Raw genomic sequence first — 17,435 nt, 5'->3', positions numbered from 1 at the left:
CTATTTTATTTAAATATAAAGCTTTTTAAGTAAAAAATTTATATATTATATATTATAAAATTAAAGCTATTATATAAAAAATTTTCACTATATTTTAGCTTAATATATATATAATTCCTTATATTTAAAATTTCATGCTTATAGCTGTAGTAGTTATGAAAATGAGGGGAGTAGTTGTGTGTGGTGGGGTGTGCGTCAGGTGGGGCCGAGCGTCAGCTGATAAAATACGGTAAGCAATAATGCCAAGATATTTCGCCGATTACCTGCCCTGACAGATGCTTTGAGCCGGGGTACAAACACAACTGGGCGCTTAGGCTGAAAAGCGGGGTGTTGTCTCGATTATCTCAGGTGCTCAGCGGACTGTACAGAGAAGCCCAGAGCCCCTAAGGACCCTGCAACTAGGAGGGGGACAGTAAAGACTCTCTGACGGGTAGTGAAGACCCTCTAGCTGGTAGAATCCTCTAGCGGGTAGTAACGACCTTCCTTTCGGCGCGTACTTACCTGACGCTAGTAGCGGGTAACAAAGTCAATTCTTTGCGGGTATTGAGGGCTTTTCTGCTCGCAGTTTGTATGGCGCACGGGCCACTCGGACGGGTATTGACGTCAATACCCTGGGTTCTGATACAGCGTAGATATTTTAAAAGTAATAGAATAATATATTAATACTATACCACAAACATACATCATACCTATTTTCTGACGTCATTCTTGAAAATGGTGCCCGTAACATGCCTACACAAACGCCCTGTCACACACTACACACACACGAAGCGAAAGGGATACCACCCACTCTCGAGACCTTCTCTCCATCTTTAATTTGGCTGATAACACCCTGCCTTGTCAGGGTAGTCGCAAAACGTTTGTGAGGGATTGTGCCCGGTATTTGGATTGAAGTGAAGGGGCCCATCCGGACCCATCGGACATGACATCTCGTATGCGTATTGTTTTCCGACACATGCAATATACTTGTGGCACGTGAACGGATGGGGATAGTTGCCATCTTCCTTACCACTACAATACCAGCCGAAACCAGGGTTTTGCGGAGAAGGGATTGCACTGGCCCCAACTACTGTACCACGAAATTCAGTATATTGGACCATAAAATCAGTGTGGTAGCTTACTGGCCGGCAGGAACAATAATGAGAGGGCAAGAATTCGAACCATATTAAATTAAGTTTCTTTGATAGGAGGTGATCGTTGTGTTTCTTATCTTGTGTTGAGTTTGTTCCATTCCGTGAAAGATGGCAAGGCAACTATATACGCGGTATGCAGGCAAAGACTTAAGATTATTGCTCGACTTAAATCAGCCAATGTCACCCAATGTTGAATGATAACATATAGCGGTGGGTTGCTTATGGTCACGCTATGAGAATTTGTGCGCAGCTTCGGTCACGCGCATCCCAGTATGCAACATGTCTCGCGATTTGCCTCAACCTTTGCTGTCCAATTTCAAGTGCACAACCAGTCAAATTATTCCTAATTAAGTTGATTTCATATCTGATATTTCGAACCACCCACACCTCTGGGTTGCATCACCTTCCATTTGAAGAGATACGCCGCAATCGATCACGAAGCAGAAATGTAAGAGACAAAGGTGAAGGTATTTATCAGTATTGACAATGTACAACCTATATATCGAAATCAAGCACCAAAAATCTGCTTCTATAATTGATAGAATCAAGCGAGGAGGGTACTTACAGCGGATTTCTAGATTCGCAAAAGCATAACTCTCTAATTCACCCTCTTAACGTTGTTCAAGGCTTGTGGTGGGTTAGTCAGCAACTATTCATTCTATACATGGCCTATGCGCTATAAAAACCGTGAGCAGAGAAGCGCTTAATACCTGGCAAGAAATGACTTCGCCCCCGCTATTAGGGTGAGGTGAATACACACTAAAAGGAAGGTCGCCACTACCCGCAAGAGAGTCCTATGCTATACTAGAACCCAGGGAATTGACGTCAATACCCATTCGAGTGGCCCATGCGCCATACAAACTGCGAGCAGAAAAGCCCTCAATACCCGCAAAGAATTGACTTTGCTACCCGCTACTAGCGTCAGGTAAGTACACGCCGAAAGGAAGGTCGTTACCACCTGCTAGAGGGTCCCCACTACTTGCTAGAGAGCCCTCACTACCCGCTAAAGGGTCGCTACTACCCGTAAAAAAGGCGCTACTACACACACAAAAAATACACTATGTGAGGCACAATGGGTAGACCGTTGAAGATTAGATGAGGCTTGTATTGTGAGACGAATGTGTTGCGTTTGCCAAAAGGTCAAACTCCCAGCTAGCACAGCAGAAGGATATATATAGACGGATAGCTGTACGCGACAGAATGCTTGAGGAGTAAGCTTCAGAGGATATATAGAATAAATACAGGTAAGTGTCACGTGGTCTCATCACGTGAACTATGTAGGTCCTGCCCACCGAGTATATCCCGGTGTGTCCCGTGGGTGGTCAGGAGGCCCTTAAGGGTATGTGTACTGTGGGGTGTGGCACTTTTGGCGGGTAGTGAGTACCTTCTAGCGGGTAATGAAGTCAATTCTTGCCGGGTATTGACCGCTTTTCTGATCATAGTTTGTATGGCTCATGGGCTACTTGGACGGGTATCGACGTCAATATTATGGTTCTAGTATTGCAAGAGTTTATTTGGTGTTACGCTGGCATACTTTATTCCGGTACGCTTGAGCAAGAGTACTTGGCGTACATCTAGATGGTCCATGCGCTAACATTCAGTTTATAAATAGGGTAATCAACCGCCCCTCTAAACCTAAAGCACTCGTTCTCCTCGATAAAACATACAACACATCTACACAAGTGTAAGAATATGCCGCATGTTATCTAATATTTTTCAGAAGTTGGCCTGTATGTAAACCTATAAGCCAACAGCCCGCAATTTATCCCGCGCGATTGTCTCTAGCTTAGGATACGGCTCCCCTTTTAACCTAAAGGTACCCAAGTGACTGGGAAAGACTTGTCTCTATGCATCCATCCCCATTTCCATTTTATGTGAGTATACAGGCTGTGAAAGAGGTAATCGAAGCGGTGGGGAATGAGCTGAGTGACAAATAAGTATTAATGGTTTTGCTTAGCATCCAGGCCATGGAGTTTGGATCACAGACGAGGTAGTTAAAGCAGCGGTGGAGAACTGGAAGTGTTGGATAGAAGTTATAGGTCTTCTTCTCAAGCAGGTAGTAGGAAAATTTGAGATATCGGCTGGACTTGTAGCTGAGATAACCAAGTCCTTTGATCAATAGCCATGGGGCTTCTGCTTGAGCGTCGAGGCGACGAAATCAGGATTACAGAGGAGGTAGTCAAAGCAGCGACACAGAACAGGGATAGTGAGAGAGAAGTCATGAAGCTTCTTCTGCAGCAGGACGCAGCAGGACGTAGAAAGATTTGGGATATTCGTGGCACTAGTCGCCGAGATGGCAATGTCTCTTGATCAAAGAGCCATGGAGCTTCTTCCTGATCGTCGAGGCGGCGAAATTAGGATCACAAAGGAGGTAGTCAAAGCAGCAGAGGAGAACAAAGAGAATGGGAAAGAGCAGAAGAGGACAAAGAGAGTTGAAAAGAAGTCATAGAGCTTCTTCTTGAGTAGGGCGTTGGCAAATTTGAGCTATCGATGAGACTAGGGGTTGAGAGAGTAAGGTCCTATGTTTATACTAGAACTTGGGGTACTGACATCAATACCCACCCGAGTGGCCCACGCGCCATACACACTGTGAGCAGAAAAGCCCTTAATACCTGCCAAGAATTCACTTTACAAGCCGCTCTAAGCCCAGGCTACTCACAGCCCTCAGAGAAACAAAAACGTAAATGTTGCCTGGGCGCTCATGGTCCTCGGGCGGCCTAGGTAGCCGCAGCCACCCAGGCAGAGGGCAATTTTGAATGTACGCGCCGTTGGGCAGAGCTATTTTCCAAGTCTACCTGGATATGCAGGGAGCCGTTCGATTTAAGCTTGATTGGGAGAAGTGGGGGACATATGGTCTGTGCGTAGTTCTGCTTCTGAATCCGTGGATGAGGATGCTGGACTGGGATGACAGTCAGGGAGAGAGGGGGGACCCGGGGGAGGAAGTAAGGTATCCCAGTAATATAGGTGAATATGTTAGAAGGGTCTTGGTTGTCAGAGTACACGTCACGGTCAGTCAGCAAGTATCTACTAATCTTCATGCTCATCTTCCGTATTACAGACTCGTGATCTGAGTCGCTTCTCGCAAATGTGCACATCAGTGATCCGAATTAGTTTTACTTTCGATTCCATTAAACTACTGTATTACACTTTCCAAGGAAAGGCAAGCTGCATGATGGTCAACCCGGTGATGCAGACCGAGGCAGATGACGCACGCAGTCAAGAGTTAGACCGTGAACAACTCGTCGCGTTGCAGACAAAGAGAGACAGAGAAGGACCCCCAGCGCCGAGGCTATGTACATTGGAGCTGTGTGTGCAGAACCTTTCCGTGATTTCCTCACCTCGCCTGATCTCGCACTACATCATTCCTCGTCACTACGCCCAGATATCCACCCTGCAACTCTGGAATACCCTGGAATACCGAAATTCTGTTGCAACATTGAGTAGCTAATCTGACTGACTCACATGATTGGTGATATCGTACTCTGTAAATCGAAATGCGCTGTCCTGTCCAAACAAAATGCCCGCTGGATATCACTCCCCCTACGCCGAACACCATTCCAATTCCAATTCTGTTCCCCTAAATCGCACTGAAAGATGGATGATGAGTGAAGATCAAATCAGATCAGGCCAATTGGTTTAGATCCACGTAAGCCACGACGCCATGACCAATAGCAGCGGTAGGGCGAAGGAAACGTATGCGTTGACTTGAAGCGACGGGTACGCGGCTGATAGACTAGTGGTTGTGAAGACAAGGTTGAATCCAATTCTGTCTGCTGCGCCTGTTGAGTTGAAACAATTCGAGGAGTTCACCTCTGGGACGTCCTTTGGGTCGGCAAATGTGATATCGGCGCACTAGGGAGAATCGTTAGTGAATATTCATGCCTTTTATGGACGAGAACGAGGTGAGACTCACATTATACAAAGCGGCGCCATGTTGCGCAAGCTCGATAACTTGAATTGTCGCATTGTCTCCAATTTTCGGCGTGTAGTTCGCTGGTAACGGGACCTGTGGGAGACAGAAAGTGCCAGGATACTCATTGTTGGTGGGTCCGGTGATCTGGAAGACCGGAAGCATCGAATGGGACATGTTAAGGGGTTCATTGCCGAAGCCCATGTTAATGTAAATCTGAGCGAGGGCATGTCCTGGGAACCATCCGGGTTGGACAGAAATTGCACCGCCGCTGATGGGCCATTTTGTGCGGTTTGAAGATGTGGGCATGCCGCCGCCTGGAAGCTGGGAGTCAGTGGGGAGCTCGGCATGATGAGTTCGGAATCTGCGGGTACCTACATGGATACATCCATTGCATTCCATAGGGAAACCCATATGTGCCGTTGTCGTAGTTGATGCCTAATGAGCCCGGTATTATGTTTGGATCGGTGTCTGATACAGTTCCGTTGGTGTGGATGTTGTTTCCTCTCCAGCCGGGATACACAATAACTGTGTGCGAGTATGCGAGGGGCAAGCTGGCGACGAGAAACACCAACTCTGTGAAACGAAACATGATGAATGAGCCGGGCCGACTCTTTTCTATTTCTCTTTCTCTTTCTATTTCTCCGTCGTTCACACACAATGCAGAGTCCCGATAGAAGCTGCGGCGAGGAGAGCTGGACTGGACTTGACTTGCAGCAGAGGCGACGCAGGTCGGAAGCGTGCGGTGGCGGGGGCAATCAGCAGTCTTATGGAGAGGCCAGGACTGCCTCGTGCGACCACCCAGTTAACAATAAAGGACAGGGCCTCGTCGACAGGCGAATTGGCAGCAACTGGAATCGCCCGAACGGTGGGCATGGCTTGCTAGCCAGTGCATGTCAGCTTCTGAGCGGGCAGACGAGGAGCGAATGGGCGCCGTGCGTGCAGATTGAGCCGGCAGGGATGCGCAACCACTGAGCGGATGCGATGCAAGTCTTCACGGCGCGGGCGGGATCCCCCAAGAGCGGCCGAGCCAGAGGGTGGCCCCTTTGGCGATGCCCAAGATGTGATGGTGTGTGCAGCCAGATGCCCACCCCGTCGGCAGTCGGTCCTGGACAGCAGTTAAGCGCCCACCATCTTGCCCTCACACCTTCGCACCCCCGCTTAGGGCAGTTCTCGAGGCCAGAAACGTGGATACCGCCTCGATGTGACTCTGAAGGAGTCGATGAGATGGCCGTTGGCGCGCGGCCAGCCCTGCGGTGATGTGATACAGGCGTGATATAAAGCCGGCCGTGCCGCATTTCGCAGGGAGCTCAGCACATTCACTGACATTTCACATCAACCCTCGCTCTCATCCACCGTCCTCGCGCTGTGCTGTGCCGGTGGGCTTGGCAGCGGACTTCGTCGAAGCCACCTTACCTCGGGACCTTCCACTCCCAATGCCAATGACACGGCTACCTGCATTTCATCAGCACATCTCAAAGCCGTTTTGAGAAGCGTGGTGGGTAACACAGCACTCAAGCGGCACAGTCAGATCGCGTCCTCCCTGCCGTTTAAAATAACCCCTCATGCGTTGATTTGCAGCAATTCAGCCCTGGGGGAAAGGAACAATATACATCCTGTACACTGATCCTTCAAAGCTGCAAACGACCCTATTTCGATGCATGATATATGCAGTGAAATTACTATTCTCAGACGGGTCCGTGTGGTTTTGATTGGGAGAGTGTTTTCTTCCCCCTGATATTCGCCCAGTCGATGGATGGATTTCGCAAGCGAAAAGCGTTGTGAGCGAGCGAGCAGGCAAGCAAGCTTTTGATGAGGAAACATTGGCATTGTCGACTTAGCCTTGGGAGGATGCTGTTAACGAGCACACCACCAACCAGAACCGCGAAACCCGCCGCTTTGGGAATCCCGTTTTCGATTCGCTGGCCAATTACTGCGCATCATGATATGAAATGTTCGAAAATCTGCACTTGCAGCAGTCCATTCAGGGGGTTTTCTAGCCATTAACATCACGACATTTGTCCCCGTTCCAAGGTTTCCATGGACGGTCAAGAGATCAATTGATGCAGTAGATGCTTTTTTCAACACATAAGCCTCAGACCCAGGTCACTTTATGCAAAAATTACCTGGGCAGCGCCAAAATTAACGAGGTCAAACGTTCACCCGCATCGTACTGAGCTTCCGACAGCGTGGTTGACAGACATGGCAACGCCTAGCATGGTGGGCGCCAGGAACGCGAGAAAAAAAAAAGCCGTTCACGATACTGGTTTGACGAACTTCTTCTACTGAGTCAAGATCCCCTAAGTAGTGTACACATGAGCATATCTAGCGTACCACGCCACACTCCTGGTCTCGCCTCAACTCTCCTCAGGTATTGAAATTCCCATGCTCCTTAGCCGATTCGTCGCGGCTTCAACCAAGTCCGATTCTCGCTGCAGTAGCGCTTCGATATGCTCATTCTCCTGTCTCCGCGATTGTGACGGCACTTTCACACCACCGGGCGCTTGCTTCTGCGCCTGCTTCTCCTTTCCATCCTTTGCCGCTTTCTCAACGGCGACTGTCAGGTCGACTTTCGCCGTCTTGACATGCTCCAGACGCTGCCACGCTGGTACTGCGCTGCCATCTTGATCATCCGTTAGCCGCTCTGCTGATTGCTCTAGACTTCGATCCATCGTCTGAAGCTCCTCGATCCAGTCGCTCTCCTTTTCGCTGAGATCGGGGCCGCCGACATTGACCATTTTCTTGCGAATAGCTTCGTATCGTGCATTGAGGTGTTTTTGCCTCGTCTTGACTTTCTCAAGTCGGTCCTCGATCTTTGCGTTCCCATAGACGAATGCATCAGAACCGTTGTCAGACGGAACTTCATCCTCCCCGGTGATAGAGTCGATCCGCGTCGAGAGTTGCGCGGTTCTGAAGATCTGGTTTTTGAATTCATCTTGCAGGCGTTCACAGCGCCTGAATAGGTCCGAGACTGCAAGGCCGAGTCGGTGTGTTTCCTGGCTCAGGACTTTGTGAACTGTCATCAGAAGCTCGAGGTTCGCAGGAGACAGGCGGACTTCTTCTTTGAGTAAGGCTTTGTGACGAGATGGAACGACCTGGTCGAGAACGGCTGCGACCTGGGATGGAGCATACAGTTCCTTGGGCGCTTGGTACACTGGCCGGATCTCTGGTACTGGCCCCTCTATTGCAAGGTAGTCTTTAATTTCCTCCTCATTTGGTAGCCCATCTTCGGGAGCATCGAATATGACCGCACATGGCTCTTGTCCTATGATGGTAAGAAGGAGATACCCAATGTTGCCGTTCTCGATGGCGACACAAGAGGTGACCTCCTCGGTAGGTTTGTTTATGCATGTCTCAACTAAGGTACTTGCGCCCTCGAAGAGAAGCCTTGAGCGAAATTCGGCGCCCTCCTTCTCTGGTTCTGAGAGCTCGTTTTCCAGCTTTCGAATCCATGGTTCCAGGGAGATGTAGAACACACCGCTAGTGCGGGAGACGTAAAAAGAAAAGTCAGTATGAACATCGGGGGTGAAGCATTGATTGAATGACGGTGCGTCACCCTCACCCCCAAGAGCTATTATCTCCACAATGGCAAACGTGTGATCTGGAGTGTCCGACAGCGCGTATTGATTCTGATAAATGTTAACTCTATGCTTTTTTTTTCAAAAAAAAAAATAATTTTCAAGAGCATGTTGTAAGCTTACCGAAGAAGAGGGTAGCCAGCGCCCTACAATGCCCTCAAGATCAAGACATACAAGGACCTGAGACGTATCCGTGAGGAGACAGACGACCGCCGCTGGCACGCCCTCCGCCGGCTCGTCCGCGGTGCCATCAGAGAATGTCTTTAAGGAAAAGGCTATAATGTCGCTAAGCTCAAACTCTTCGACTTCTGGGGTGAGGGAGAATGGGCCTTGGAGGAGTGGACAAGCTGGGGCATTCGTCGGACGGGAGTACACCTTAATCGGCTCTCCATAGCAGGGCTCTTCTCGCACAGATTCGTTATAGACAATATCCGACAGCCACGAGAGCTGCTTATTCGCAGTGGCTTGGCTTTCTAATGTGGCTTCAGGATCATCGTGCACTTCTGCATAGTTGGTGTTGATTGAAGTAGCCAGTGTCTGCAAGAAGGTAGACGCTCCCGGTGATTCCTTAAGCTGCCACTTCTTTGGTAGCAGCGGGCACAACGCGTAAACTTCACCCTCCACCATGGCAATCCATAATGTCATTGGCGCCCACCCGTGAACGCCCTCCTGGTCAGGAAAATCTCCGAAGCACGCCGACGCCACCTCGAGCTCAAAAGAATCGGGAGAGAAGCCTTTAGGAGCTCCGTACTTTGACGCGCTCAAATTCTCCTCATCATTGATAGCGTTTGCCAGCTTCTTGAGATCGATCGAGAGCGAAGGCTCATTGAAAGTTGACCGATCAGACCGATTTATCTCCCACAGACGCACTACACCTTCACGAGTGATGGTGACAAGACACCGCCCATGGTACCCGAGAGGGTGCCACAACAGGGACGCAATAGGCGATTCCTCTAGCACGTGCGCCGTCGGGCCTACTTGAAATGTCTTCGGTTTTAGCGGGGCTGCATCGTCGGATGATTCGAGGTGGGTTGAATCGGGGAGGAGCACAACATGTACCGTATGTGACGTTGCGACTGCCATATAATCGCCAGAGGGAGAAAGAGCGAGCTGTGAAATGGGGTAGTGGATGGGAAGTTTGAGGACCTGATATTTAATTTAGCAAGAGACCTCTGGTTAGCTGTAAATACTTACGCGGTAGGTGGATTTGCCCGCGAGACTCGCAAGATGCTGACTCCGCGAAGAACCCAAGTTCGCAATGCTCTCATGGTCTTCCTTGAGCTTGGTAAGATCTGCCCATCGAACCTCATTCCCTACTGCAACAAATACCTCTGTATTGTCGCGGGTAGCAATAGCCTTACTAGGCCGCTTCTGCTCATCCTGCATCGCCCTGGTGCCATTCGAAGTGCGTGCCGGGGTCTTCGGCATGAAAAGGTCGAAGCCCGGATTTGGCCTGGACAGCCATGCTGGTGTATGGCAGATGACCTTGGGCATGTTGGGTGTTCCTCACAGAAAGCAAGCCCCTCCTCAGCGTATAGCTCTTTCCACCAGTCGAGCAACGGGCTGCAACGATGACCTATGTTCTGTTGATGCTAGCTGGACCACCTGAGCGCCTGCGCAACCTGCTGTTGAGTCCTCTGGCGCGGAATTGGCGGAGAAATGGGTTAAATGGGCAGAATGGACGGTGTTGGAGCCAGTGGGTGAGTCTACAGCGCGGCAAATCTGTCAAATGGAAGCGATGGGATTGTTTGTTTCGAACAGCCTCTGGTCGAAAGTTTGGGGGAAGACGCGCCGCAACCTGGCAAAACCTCGGCGGAAATAGCTCCAAGCTTGCCTCGCTCCCAAACACTCCCCAGCACTCCCCCTTCCTTCACATCATAAATATCATCCTCGACACGCTTCCAGAGCAGCACAAAATGCCTCCAGTTCGATCCACCGTAGAGCGCATGGACAAGCCCAGCTCATACGCCTCCAGCAAGGTACGTGGATGACAGTGTCCAATCCCGACATCCTTAACCAGAGTATGCAGAAGCGCCGAAGGTATCGCGACGATGACGCTTCTCGGGTGAGCCCTGAAGTCGAGGACAAGCTAAAGGATGCAACCACCCTCTACGTCGGAAATCTGTCCTTCTATACCACCGAAGAGCAGATTCACGAACTTTTCTCAAAGTGCGCTTGCTCGAGTCTAACTGTCCTCCTCTCAATCCCGGTGCTAACTGTTCCCAAGATGCGGTGAGATAAAGCGCCTGGTCATGGGCCTCGACCGATTCCAAAAGACGCCGTGTGGCTTCTGCTTCGTCGAGTACTACAGCCACCAGGATGCGCTGGACTGCATGAAGTACATTGGAGGTACTAAGCTTGATGAGCGCGTCGTTCGCACAGATCTAGATGAGGGCTTTGTAGAGGGCAGGCAATATGGGTACATATGGACTTGCTCAAGGATGATTCAGAACAATGCTAATTGGGCCCAGGCGAGGCAAATCTGGTGGTCAAGTGCGTGATGAATATCGCCAGGAATACGACCCCGGCCGAGGTGGATTCGGCAGGGCTCTTAACGATGACTATGGAGAAAGGGATGACTACCGCTAGGTGTACTTCACGAGAAGTCGTGCGTTCATGGCATGGGCTGGGGCTGGCGTTCATTCATCATCTATTGCGGACTTCGTCTCCGCCACTTCGATACCCCTCGAGGCTCTAACACCATGTTCTAGTCTACATCTAACTAAGCAGTTACCCCTCCAACGCCTTTTGCAAATGGTGCATGTGACCGTCTGCAAACCCGTTACCGAGTGCGGTCTGCAACCTCGAATTGCTCCCTTCGCTGGACCGCCTTCAGGACCTCTTCCAACCACCACACGTGTATTCGCGGATCGTCGGTCAACTCAGGGTGGAAACTTGTCCCGAAGACATTACCTTGCCGTACCGCAATGATATCTTCAGCGCCAGGGTGGTCATGCTCTTGATTGTTTTGCAGCGCAGGCGAATGCGTCGACAGGGCAGCCATGATCTCCACCTCTGCTTGCAATTCCTCTTTTGCCAGGTCATCGGCGGGTTTTTGGGAAGGTGCCACAATCGTACCTTCTCTCGACGCCTCTTCAGTCTGTATGCCCGCCCGGTGCGGTAGAATCTTCTCAACGACTGGAGCCCGAATGAAGACACACCGGAAAGGCTGGTTGGCTCTTTTCCCTAGAGAGTCTCCTAGGAATGGAAGCGATAGATTTGTTTGGAAGCTTTCCACCTGTCTCCCAAAATGGTTCCTGTTCACCCTTACATCCAACCCTCCAATCAAATCCTGTCCGCCCTTCTTCGTCCTATTTGCAGACTCGGCTAGTAGAATTAGACCTGCGCATGTTCCCCAGGTAGGTTTGCGCAGGACCCTGTACACCATTAGCAACGAGTCACGCGACTCCTTCCATTCACTCACTTGACAAACTCCCTCAACGGCTCCAACATGCCCGACCTCGCTGCAACAAGGGACATAGTCGTGCTCTCACCCCCAGGCAGAATAAGTGCATCGCATAGCCTCAGCTCCTCCGGCGTCCTGATCTCTAAAAACCGCCATTTCGAGCCGTCGATATTCTTTTTCTCGAGCGATGCAGCCGCTTGGCGCAAGAGCTGAAGATGCTCACTGAACGCACCCTGCAGAGCTAAGACGCCAACTGTGACGTCGGGTTCGCTGACTGTCATTCCTTTAGAGCCGTTTGGCCAAATGCGGGCGCACCGATCAGGATCGTAAGACAATACGGCGTCGGAGTCCGATGGATGGTTGTCAAGAGTCAGACAGACATCGCACAGAGAAAGTTGTTATCGATAAGCCGTGCGAAATCGTTCATAAGGCGGGCTTTGTTCCGGCCAGCGTTTCCCCGCCGAGGGGAGCTAACCTCCACCCCAGCCGCTTCACCTTCCGTGAATATCCTGATACGCCCAAACGTGAGGTCCGAATCATGACGAGGGCTGAGAGGAAGCCGAAATACACGTGTTGGTTGCTGGATACAAGAAGTCTTTGGCCTGGTGATAAAATTTCACAAGCAGTAAAACTTCCCTACCCACTGCTTCCCACCATATTGATTGAGAAGGAAACTTACAAGGCCAATAGGCTTCAGAAGCGCTCCAACTAATCAGCCCCCAAGAGCGTGAGACATGCATCCGCAAATTCCACATCGCAGACGCCAAAATGAGTCTGGGCTCTGCCCTCCTCAAACGCCTATATATCCATAAAACGCTATCAATCCCCTGGTCCGATATCCGCTTTGGCCGCAAACGCGACCCCAAGCACGGGAAACCATGCGCACTACTACCCGACGGGAAACCTGCACCCATTGAATTCAACGTGTCGCACCAGGCCGGCCTTGTCGCATTGGTAGGCTGCAATACGCAGGATGTCGAGCTCGGCGTCGACATCGTGTGCGTTAATGAGCGCAATGATTACCGCCTTATTGACCAAGAAGGGTTCGGCGGCTGGGTCGATGTGTACGCTGAAATCTTCTCGCCTGAGGAAAGCTGGGATATGAAGTACAACACCGATCCCTTCAAACTCCTCGACGGTACCGAAGTCACAGCGGAGATGCTGGGACGGTATGATCGCTGCTGTGTGCGGAACGAGCAGCTCGTGGCCACCTTGCCCGGCTCAGGCGAGAAGCGCAAGTTTTCAAGCGACCTGTTGATTGATGCGAAACTCCGCCGTTTCTACACCTTCTGGTGTTACAAAGAGGCGTATATTAAGTTGGACGGGGAAGCGCTACTCGCGAAGTGGATTAAGGAGCTGGAGTTTAGGAATACGAGGGCACCGCGTCCAGGGACAGTACCGAGGTGTAGTACGCATGGGGTATGGGGGGAGGAGGTGAGGGATGTGGAGGTTTGGCTTAAGGGGGAGAGGCTGATGGATGTGAGGATGGAGATTAGAGGATTTGAAGAGGATTTTATGATTGCGGTGGCAGTGAAGCCCGAAACTGGGGTTCCAGAGGCGTTGACGGGGTTTGAGAGTTTGGATTTGGAGGGGGATGTTTTGGAGGTGGCGAGGGTGGGTTGATGTATGAGGGGTGACGATGTAGATGTATTGTCCTTAGTGGTATAGGAGACGGGGGGCTAGGTATTCCTATAATCCATAGTGAATTGTAGGCATGCAATCCTATATCTTCTTCTTTGCCATCTACTAATCAATACCATGCAGTATAACACGAGGCCTTCCGCAAACTCTATCCAAAATCTTTCTCATTCAGAACTCATCACTACTCCCTTCTACCCGGCCCCCCTTCCGCCCTCGATCCTTTACCTAAAGTTTCGCAACCCCCCACCTCTCAGCAAATCGATCCCGCCCACTGTCAGTGTTCCTCTCATACTCACTGCTATCCGCAATTAAACTCGCCACTTCCTCTCCCCACACACTACCCACCCATGCATATATCAAGTCAATACCCGCGGAAATTCCGGAAGATGTCCAAATATTGCCGTCAACTACCCAGCGAGCTTTCGACACCCAGTGGACGGCAGGGGATTGCTGTTTCACCTGTTTGAAGGGTGGGTGTTAGAATGATGGGACAGACGGACGTACGAAAAGGGAAAGGGGTGGGAGGCAAGAGGAAAGGAGAGAGAGGAAGAGGGCAGTATAAGAAAGAGAGAAGTATACCCAAGCAAAAGCCTTCTTATTCGACGTCGCCCTCTTCCCATCCAACAACCCCGTTCGCGCCAACACCGCACTCCCCGTACACACAGTAATTATCCACCTTAACCCTCCCAAACCCTTAACAAACCCAACCACGCTCCCCATAACCTCCTCATCCCTCGTCCCAAACCCACCAGGAATAATCGCAACGTCCAGATCCTTGGGTGGATTTGCAAAGGTGTGCGTCGGCACAATTGACTCTGCGAAATCTGATCCTGGGATCGTAGGCTCGACGTTATGCGCGGTAGACACGGGATCTAGGGTTTGGGCTAGGATGGAGAGACGGAGTGGATAGGTTTTAGACAAGATGTTTAGGACATCAAGGGGTCCCGCGACGTCGAGGAGCTGGAAGCCGGGGAAGAGGATAACGCCAATGTGTTTCGGGGGGTTGGGATGAGGCATTTTTAGAGCGGTGAACTGTATTTCGTGGGACCCGTGCAGGTATGGGCACGGGTAGAGGGATGTAGAGCTCTATGTAGGCAGTATTTCTCGATTTGGAATAGCGCTGGATAGAATGGTTGATGTAACGAGTTGAAGAAAGCTGAAAGGAGTTTCACCTATTAGCGGAGACCATCGAATATATAAACGGGGCAGATTAAATCCATTGAACCTTTTGCTTGCTAGATTTTGGGAAGGGTGCAAGTTGAAGAATGCCAATTTCTATCCTGCTATGTCTTCAAATTTTTCATCTCCAGTTGTTGCGATAGAATTTTTCATAACGTTCAATCCTGCACCTTTCCGAAACTAACGCTTGAGACGACTGTCAAGTTATACACGGTAGCCCAGCGGCACACACAGGAAACTAGAAATAAAACAGTTATATTACTAATAGCGGTGAAGGGAGGAAGCTAAGGCGTGCCCCGCAATTGGCTGGAAACGAGTCATGTGCTTTGGAGTGCTTATCCATCTGGGGCATTCTGAGCCTAAATGCAGGGCATAGGGCGTATATATGCAAGCACTCGGAGAAACTTCTGAAGCTGCTCCACGGCCGAGAAGCTGGATGAAATGGGAGATTGGGAGACTGGGATCGAAGGTGCGCTCTAGAGCTAATTGAATGGGTTGTTGGATGGTTAAGCACTGCTTCGAGGTTGTGAGGTTTACAATCTGGTTGGAGCTTCAATGGATATGGAAGAGATATCTACACTCTACTAGTCGCAGAAATCCCTTCTCGGTCTTGAACCTCAACTGTGGGCCACATCCTCGCCTTCGCAATTCTCTCCTTACTAATGACATAGCTCTTCGGCAGCTCCCCACCCTTGACCATCTGTTCCTGTCGCTGAATAACATCCTCCCCAGCCTCTTCCCCAAGCACCATATCCACCACCGCCTTTCCGCACAGGGTTCCGTTAGGCATCCCATGTCCTGTGTATCCCGCACAAAGCCACAGCCCCTCTTTATCCGGCACCTTGCCTACCCATGGATGATTGTCGCGGGAATAGCCCATAATGCCCGTCCATTGGGCAACTGCTTCCAGTTCCTTTAGGCCCTGGGTTTCTCCGGAGAGAGAAAGGACTTTGAGGAGAGCGCTGCGGAGATACGCGGCTGATCCTTCGTCGATCACGCTATCATCGGAGATGCCGACGGTAGGGAGGATGCCGGATGCGCGGCCGCCGCCGAACATGAGATGGCCGGCAGGGTTTGGGACGGAATGGTAGGGACGTTGGATAAGGTAGTCGTCATTATTATCAGGCTGGCTTAGAGCTCCAACCATGCCGTACGAATCAGGAAGAATAGTGGAGTTCTTGGGTGGAAGGAGAGCAGACATTTCGGCACGCACTGGAACGATTAGGTCGGCGAATTGGGGGATGAGAGCGGAGGTGTAGCCATTTGTTGCGAGGATGACGGTCTTTGCTTCGATTGTACCACGAGAGGTGTGGAGGGTGTGCTTGGAGTCTGACGAGGTAATTTGTGTCACAGGTGTCTTGGTTTGAAGGTTCAGCTTGCCGTCCTTGACGAGCTTTTCAAGAACGAAGGTTACTAGTTTGTACGGCCATAAGCTCCCGGCTCCTTGGGTGATAGTCGCTCCAACACAATCTGGGCTCACGCAGTGTTCCTTCAATGCCTCCTTGTCTTTGATTATTGTCACTCTCTGTCCGATATCCGGCGCGATCTTGTTGAGATATGTGACTTCTCGTTCCGCTTCCGCCATAAGCTTATCAGACCAAAAGGTGCGGCAACCGGAGACGCTGCGCCATTCACAGGGAACGTTGTGAGTTTCGATGTACGATCTCACGGCCGCAACGTTCTTGAGTTCGAAGTCCGCTACATCGGCGGCGCGGTCGAAGAGGAGTGGCTGGCAGTGGCCGCCGTTCTATCAAGCTTGTGAGCTTAGGATCCCATTATCTGTATGTTAAAAGAGCATGACGATTTTGTTTTCGAACAGAAGTCTGCATTCTCTTGATGGCATCCTGGAATGCAGCGCCGGTATGCATCTGTTCGTCAAAGAAAGCAGTAGCTTACCCTCCCAGTAGCCCCCCAACACGCCTCTCTCGCCTCCAGCATGACTACCCTCTTCCCCTTCGCCCTCTCGTCCTCAGCCAGAAACCTCGCCACAGAGCTCCCCGTAATCCCACTCCCTACAACGACAATATCGGCTTCGGTTGGCAGTTCATCCGTCGTCCGATGGCCTAGGAGGAATGCATTCGGTTCGCTATGCCAAAAGGAGCTGGTGGACGTGGGCGTCGGGAGTGCTGCGCGTTCATACTTCATGTTGGAGGAATGGATGATAGAGGATGGGCGTGAGTGGTGAGTGGCGGGGTCGAAGGTTGGAGGACTACCTGCGAAGCCTTGGAGGACTGGAGGCATGCATGCTGAGTGGGTCGATCCGGATGTCCCCCACTCCTAGAGGACACGGAGTGACATGAATGAAATCTAGACATTTCTCTCACTGCAAGAAAAATTGGAATTCATGCCGCCGGCGCAGAAGCAGAAACAGAGCTCTGGAGGATAGGGCATGGAGGTACACCCCCCGAGCGGTGAGGTAGCTAACTACCCTGAGCTGGCTTAGGTAAGGGGGCAGTGCAATTCTGAACCCGACTTGAGATGCGACAACCTCACCTCTCCAACTCTAGCCTTTGATCTACCGTGCGTCTGATCGGGTCGCTGATCTGGTGGTTTGACTGTCACTTCAACGTTACATGCTGCACGCGTTA

At 50.8% G+C, this 17,435-nt stretch overlaps 8 protein-coding genes across 8 annotated transcripts; 2 read left to right on the top strand and 6 right to left on the bottom strand.

The window, feature by feature from the left end:
* Positions 1 to 635: 635 nt before the first annotated feature.
* BDR25DRAFT_304485 (uncharacterized protein) lies at positions 636 to 1,254 on the bottom strand. The gene is made up of 2 exons (XM_033690219.1): positions 1,122 to 1,254; positions 636 to 1,069 (listed from the first exon to the last, which is right to left on the bottom strand). The coding sequence occupies exons 1-2, from the start codon at positions 1,162 to 1,164 to the stop codon at positions 813 to 815; spliced, it is 300 nt and encodes a 99-aa protein (XP_033546214.1). The 5' UTR covers positions 1,165 to 1,254; the 3' UTR covers positions 636 to 812.
* A 3,421-nt stretch (positions 1,255 to 4,675) lies between these two features.
* On the bottom strand, positions 4,676 to 5,722 carry BDR25DRAFT_48772 (uncharacterized protein). The gene is made up of 3 exons (XM_033698646.1): positions 5,422 to 5,722; positions 5,047 to 5,360; positions 4,676 to 4,985 (listed from the first exon to the last, which is right to left on the bottom strand). Exons 1-3 carry the CDS (start codon positions 5,633 to 5,635, stop codon positions 4,770 to 4,772), a joined length of 744 nt encoding a protein of 247 aa, XP_033546213.1. The 5' UTR covers positions 5,636 to 5,722; the 3' UTR covers positions 4,676 to 4,769.
* Positions 5,723 to 7,400: 1,678 nt separating this feature from the next.
* Positions 7,401 to 10,115, bottom strand: BDR25DRAFT_326220 (uncharacterized protein; the record flags this gene model as incomplete). The annotated part of the gene is made up of 3 exons (XM_033692262.1): positions 7,401 to 8,672; positions 8,745 to 9,767; positions 9,816 to 10,115. The coding sequence occupies 3 exons, from the start codon at positions 10,113 to 10,115 to the stop codon at positions 7,401 to 7,403; spliced, it is 2,595 nt and encodes an 864-aa protein (XP_033546212.1).
* Positions 10,116 to 10,537: 422 nt separating this feature from the next.
* On the top strand, positions 10,538 to 11,210 carry BDR25DRAFT_229146 (nuclear cap-binding protein subunit 2; the record flags this gene model as incomplete). The annotated part of the gene is made up of 4 exons (XM_033685300.1): positions 10,538 to 10,600; positions 10,651 to 10,790; positions 10,849 to 11,040; positions 11,093 to 11,210. 4 exons carry the CDS (start codon positions 10,538 to 10,540, stop codon positions 11,208 to 11,210), a joined length of 513 nt encoding a protein of 170 aa, XP_033546211.1.
* A 193-nt stretch (positions 11,211 to 11,403) lies between these two features.
* On the bottom strand, positions 11,404 to 12,308 carry BDR25DRAFT_288909 (SNO glutamine amidotransferase; the record flags this gene model as incomplete). Its single annotated transcript, XM_033688417.1, has 2 exons — positions 11,404 to 11,998; positions 12,046 to 12,308. 2 exons carry the CDS (start codon positions 12,306 to 12,308, stop codon positions 11,404 to 11,406), a joined length of 858 nt encoding a protein of 285 aa, XP_033546210.1.
* A 68-nt stretch (positions 12,309 to 12,376) lies between these two features.
* BDR25DRAFT_304481 (uncharacterized protein) lies at positions 12,377 to 13,761 on the top strand. Its single transcript, XM_033690218.1, has 2 exons — positions 12,377 to 12,652; positions 12,718 to 13,761. The coding sequence occupies exon 2, from the start codon at positions 12,796 to 12,798 to the stop codon at positions 13,648 to 13,650; it is 855 nt and encodes a 284-aa protein (XP_033546209.1). The 5' UTR covers positions 12,377 to 12,652; positions 12,718 to 12,795; the 3' UTR covers positions 13,651 to 13,761.
* Positions 13,762 to 13,893: 132 nt separating this feature from the next.
* Positions 13,894 to 14,685, bottom strand: BDR25DRAFT_229005 (DJ-1/PfpI family protein-like protein; the record flags this gene model as incomplete). Its single annotated transcript, XM_033685294.1, has 2 exons — positions 13,894 to 14,127; positions 14,248 to 14,685. 2 exons carry the CDS (start codon positions 14,683 to 14,685, stop codon positions 13,894 to 13,896), a joined length of 672 nt encoding a protein of 223 aa, XP_033546208.1.
* A 736-nt stretch (positions 14,686 to 15,421) lies between these two features.
* On the bottom strand, positions 15,422 to 16,992 carry BDR25DRAFT_326215 (FAD dependent oxidoreductase-like protein; the record flags this gene model as incomplete). The annotated part of the gene is made up of 2 exons (XM_033692261.1): positions 15,422 to 16,594; positions 16,744 to 16,992. The coding sequence occupies 2 exons, from the start codon at positions 16,990 to 16,992 to the stop codon at positions 15,422 to 15,424; spliced, it is 1,422 nt and encodes a 473-aa protein (XP_033546207.1).
* Positions 16,993 to 17,435: the final 443 nt, after the last annotated feature.

Source organism: Lindgomyces ingoldianus (assembly GCF_010093535.1).
Source record: "Lindgomyces ingoldianus strain ATCC 200398 unplaced genomic scaffold BDR25scaffold_21, whole genome shotgun sequence".
Classification (NCBI taxonomy): Eukaryota; Fungi; Ascomycota; class Dothideomycetes; order Pleosporales; family Lindgomycetaceae; genus Lindgomyces; species Lindgomyces ingoldianus.
Note: the sequence above shows the minus strand (reverse complement) of the source record. Positions and strands in the feature narration are given on the sequence as shown.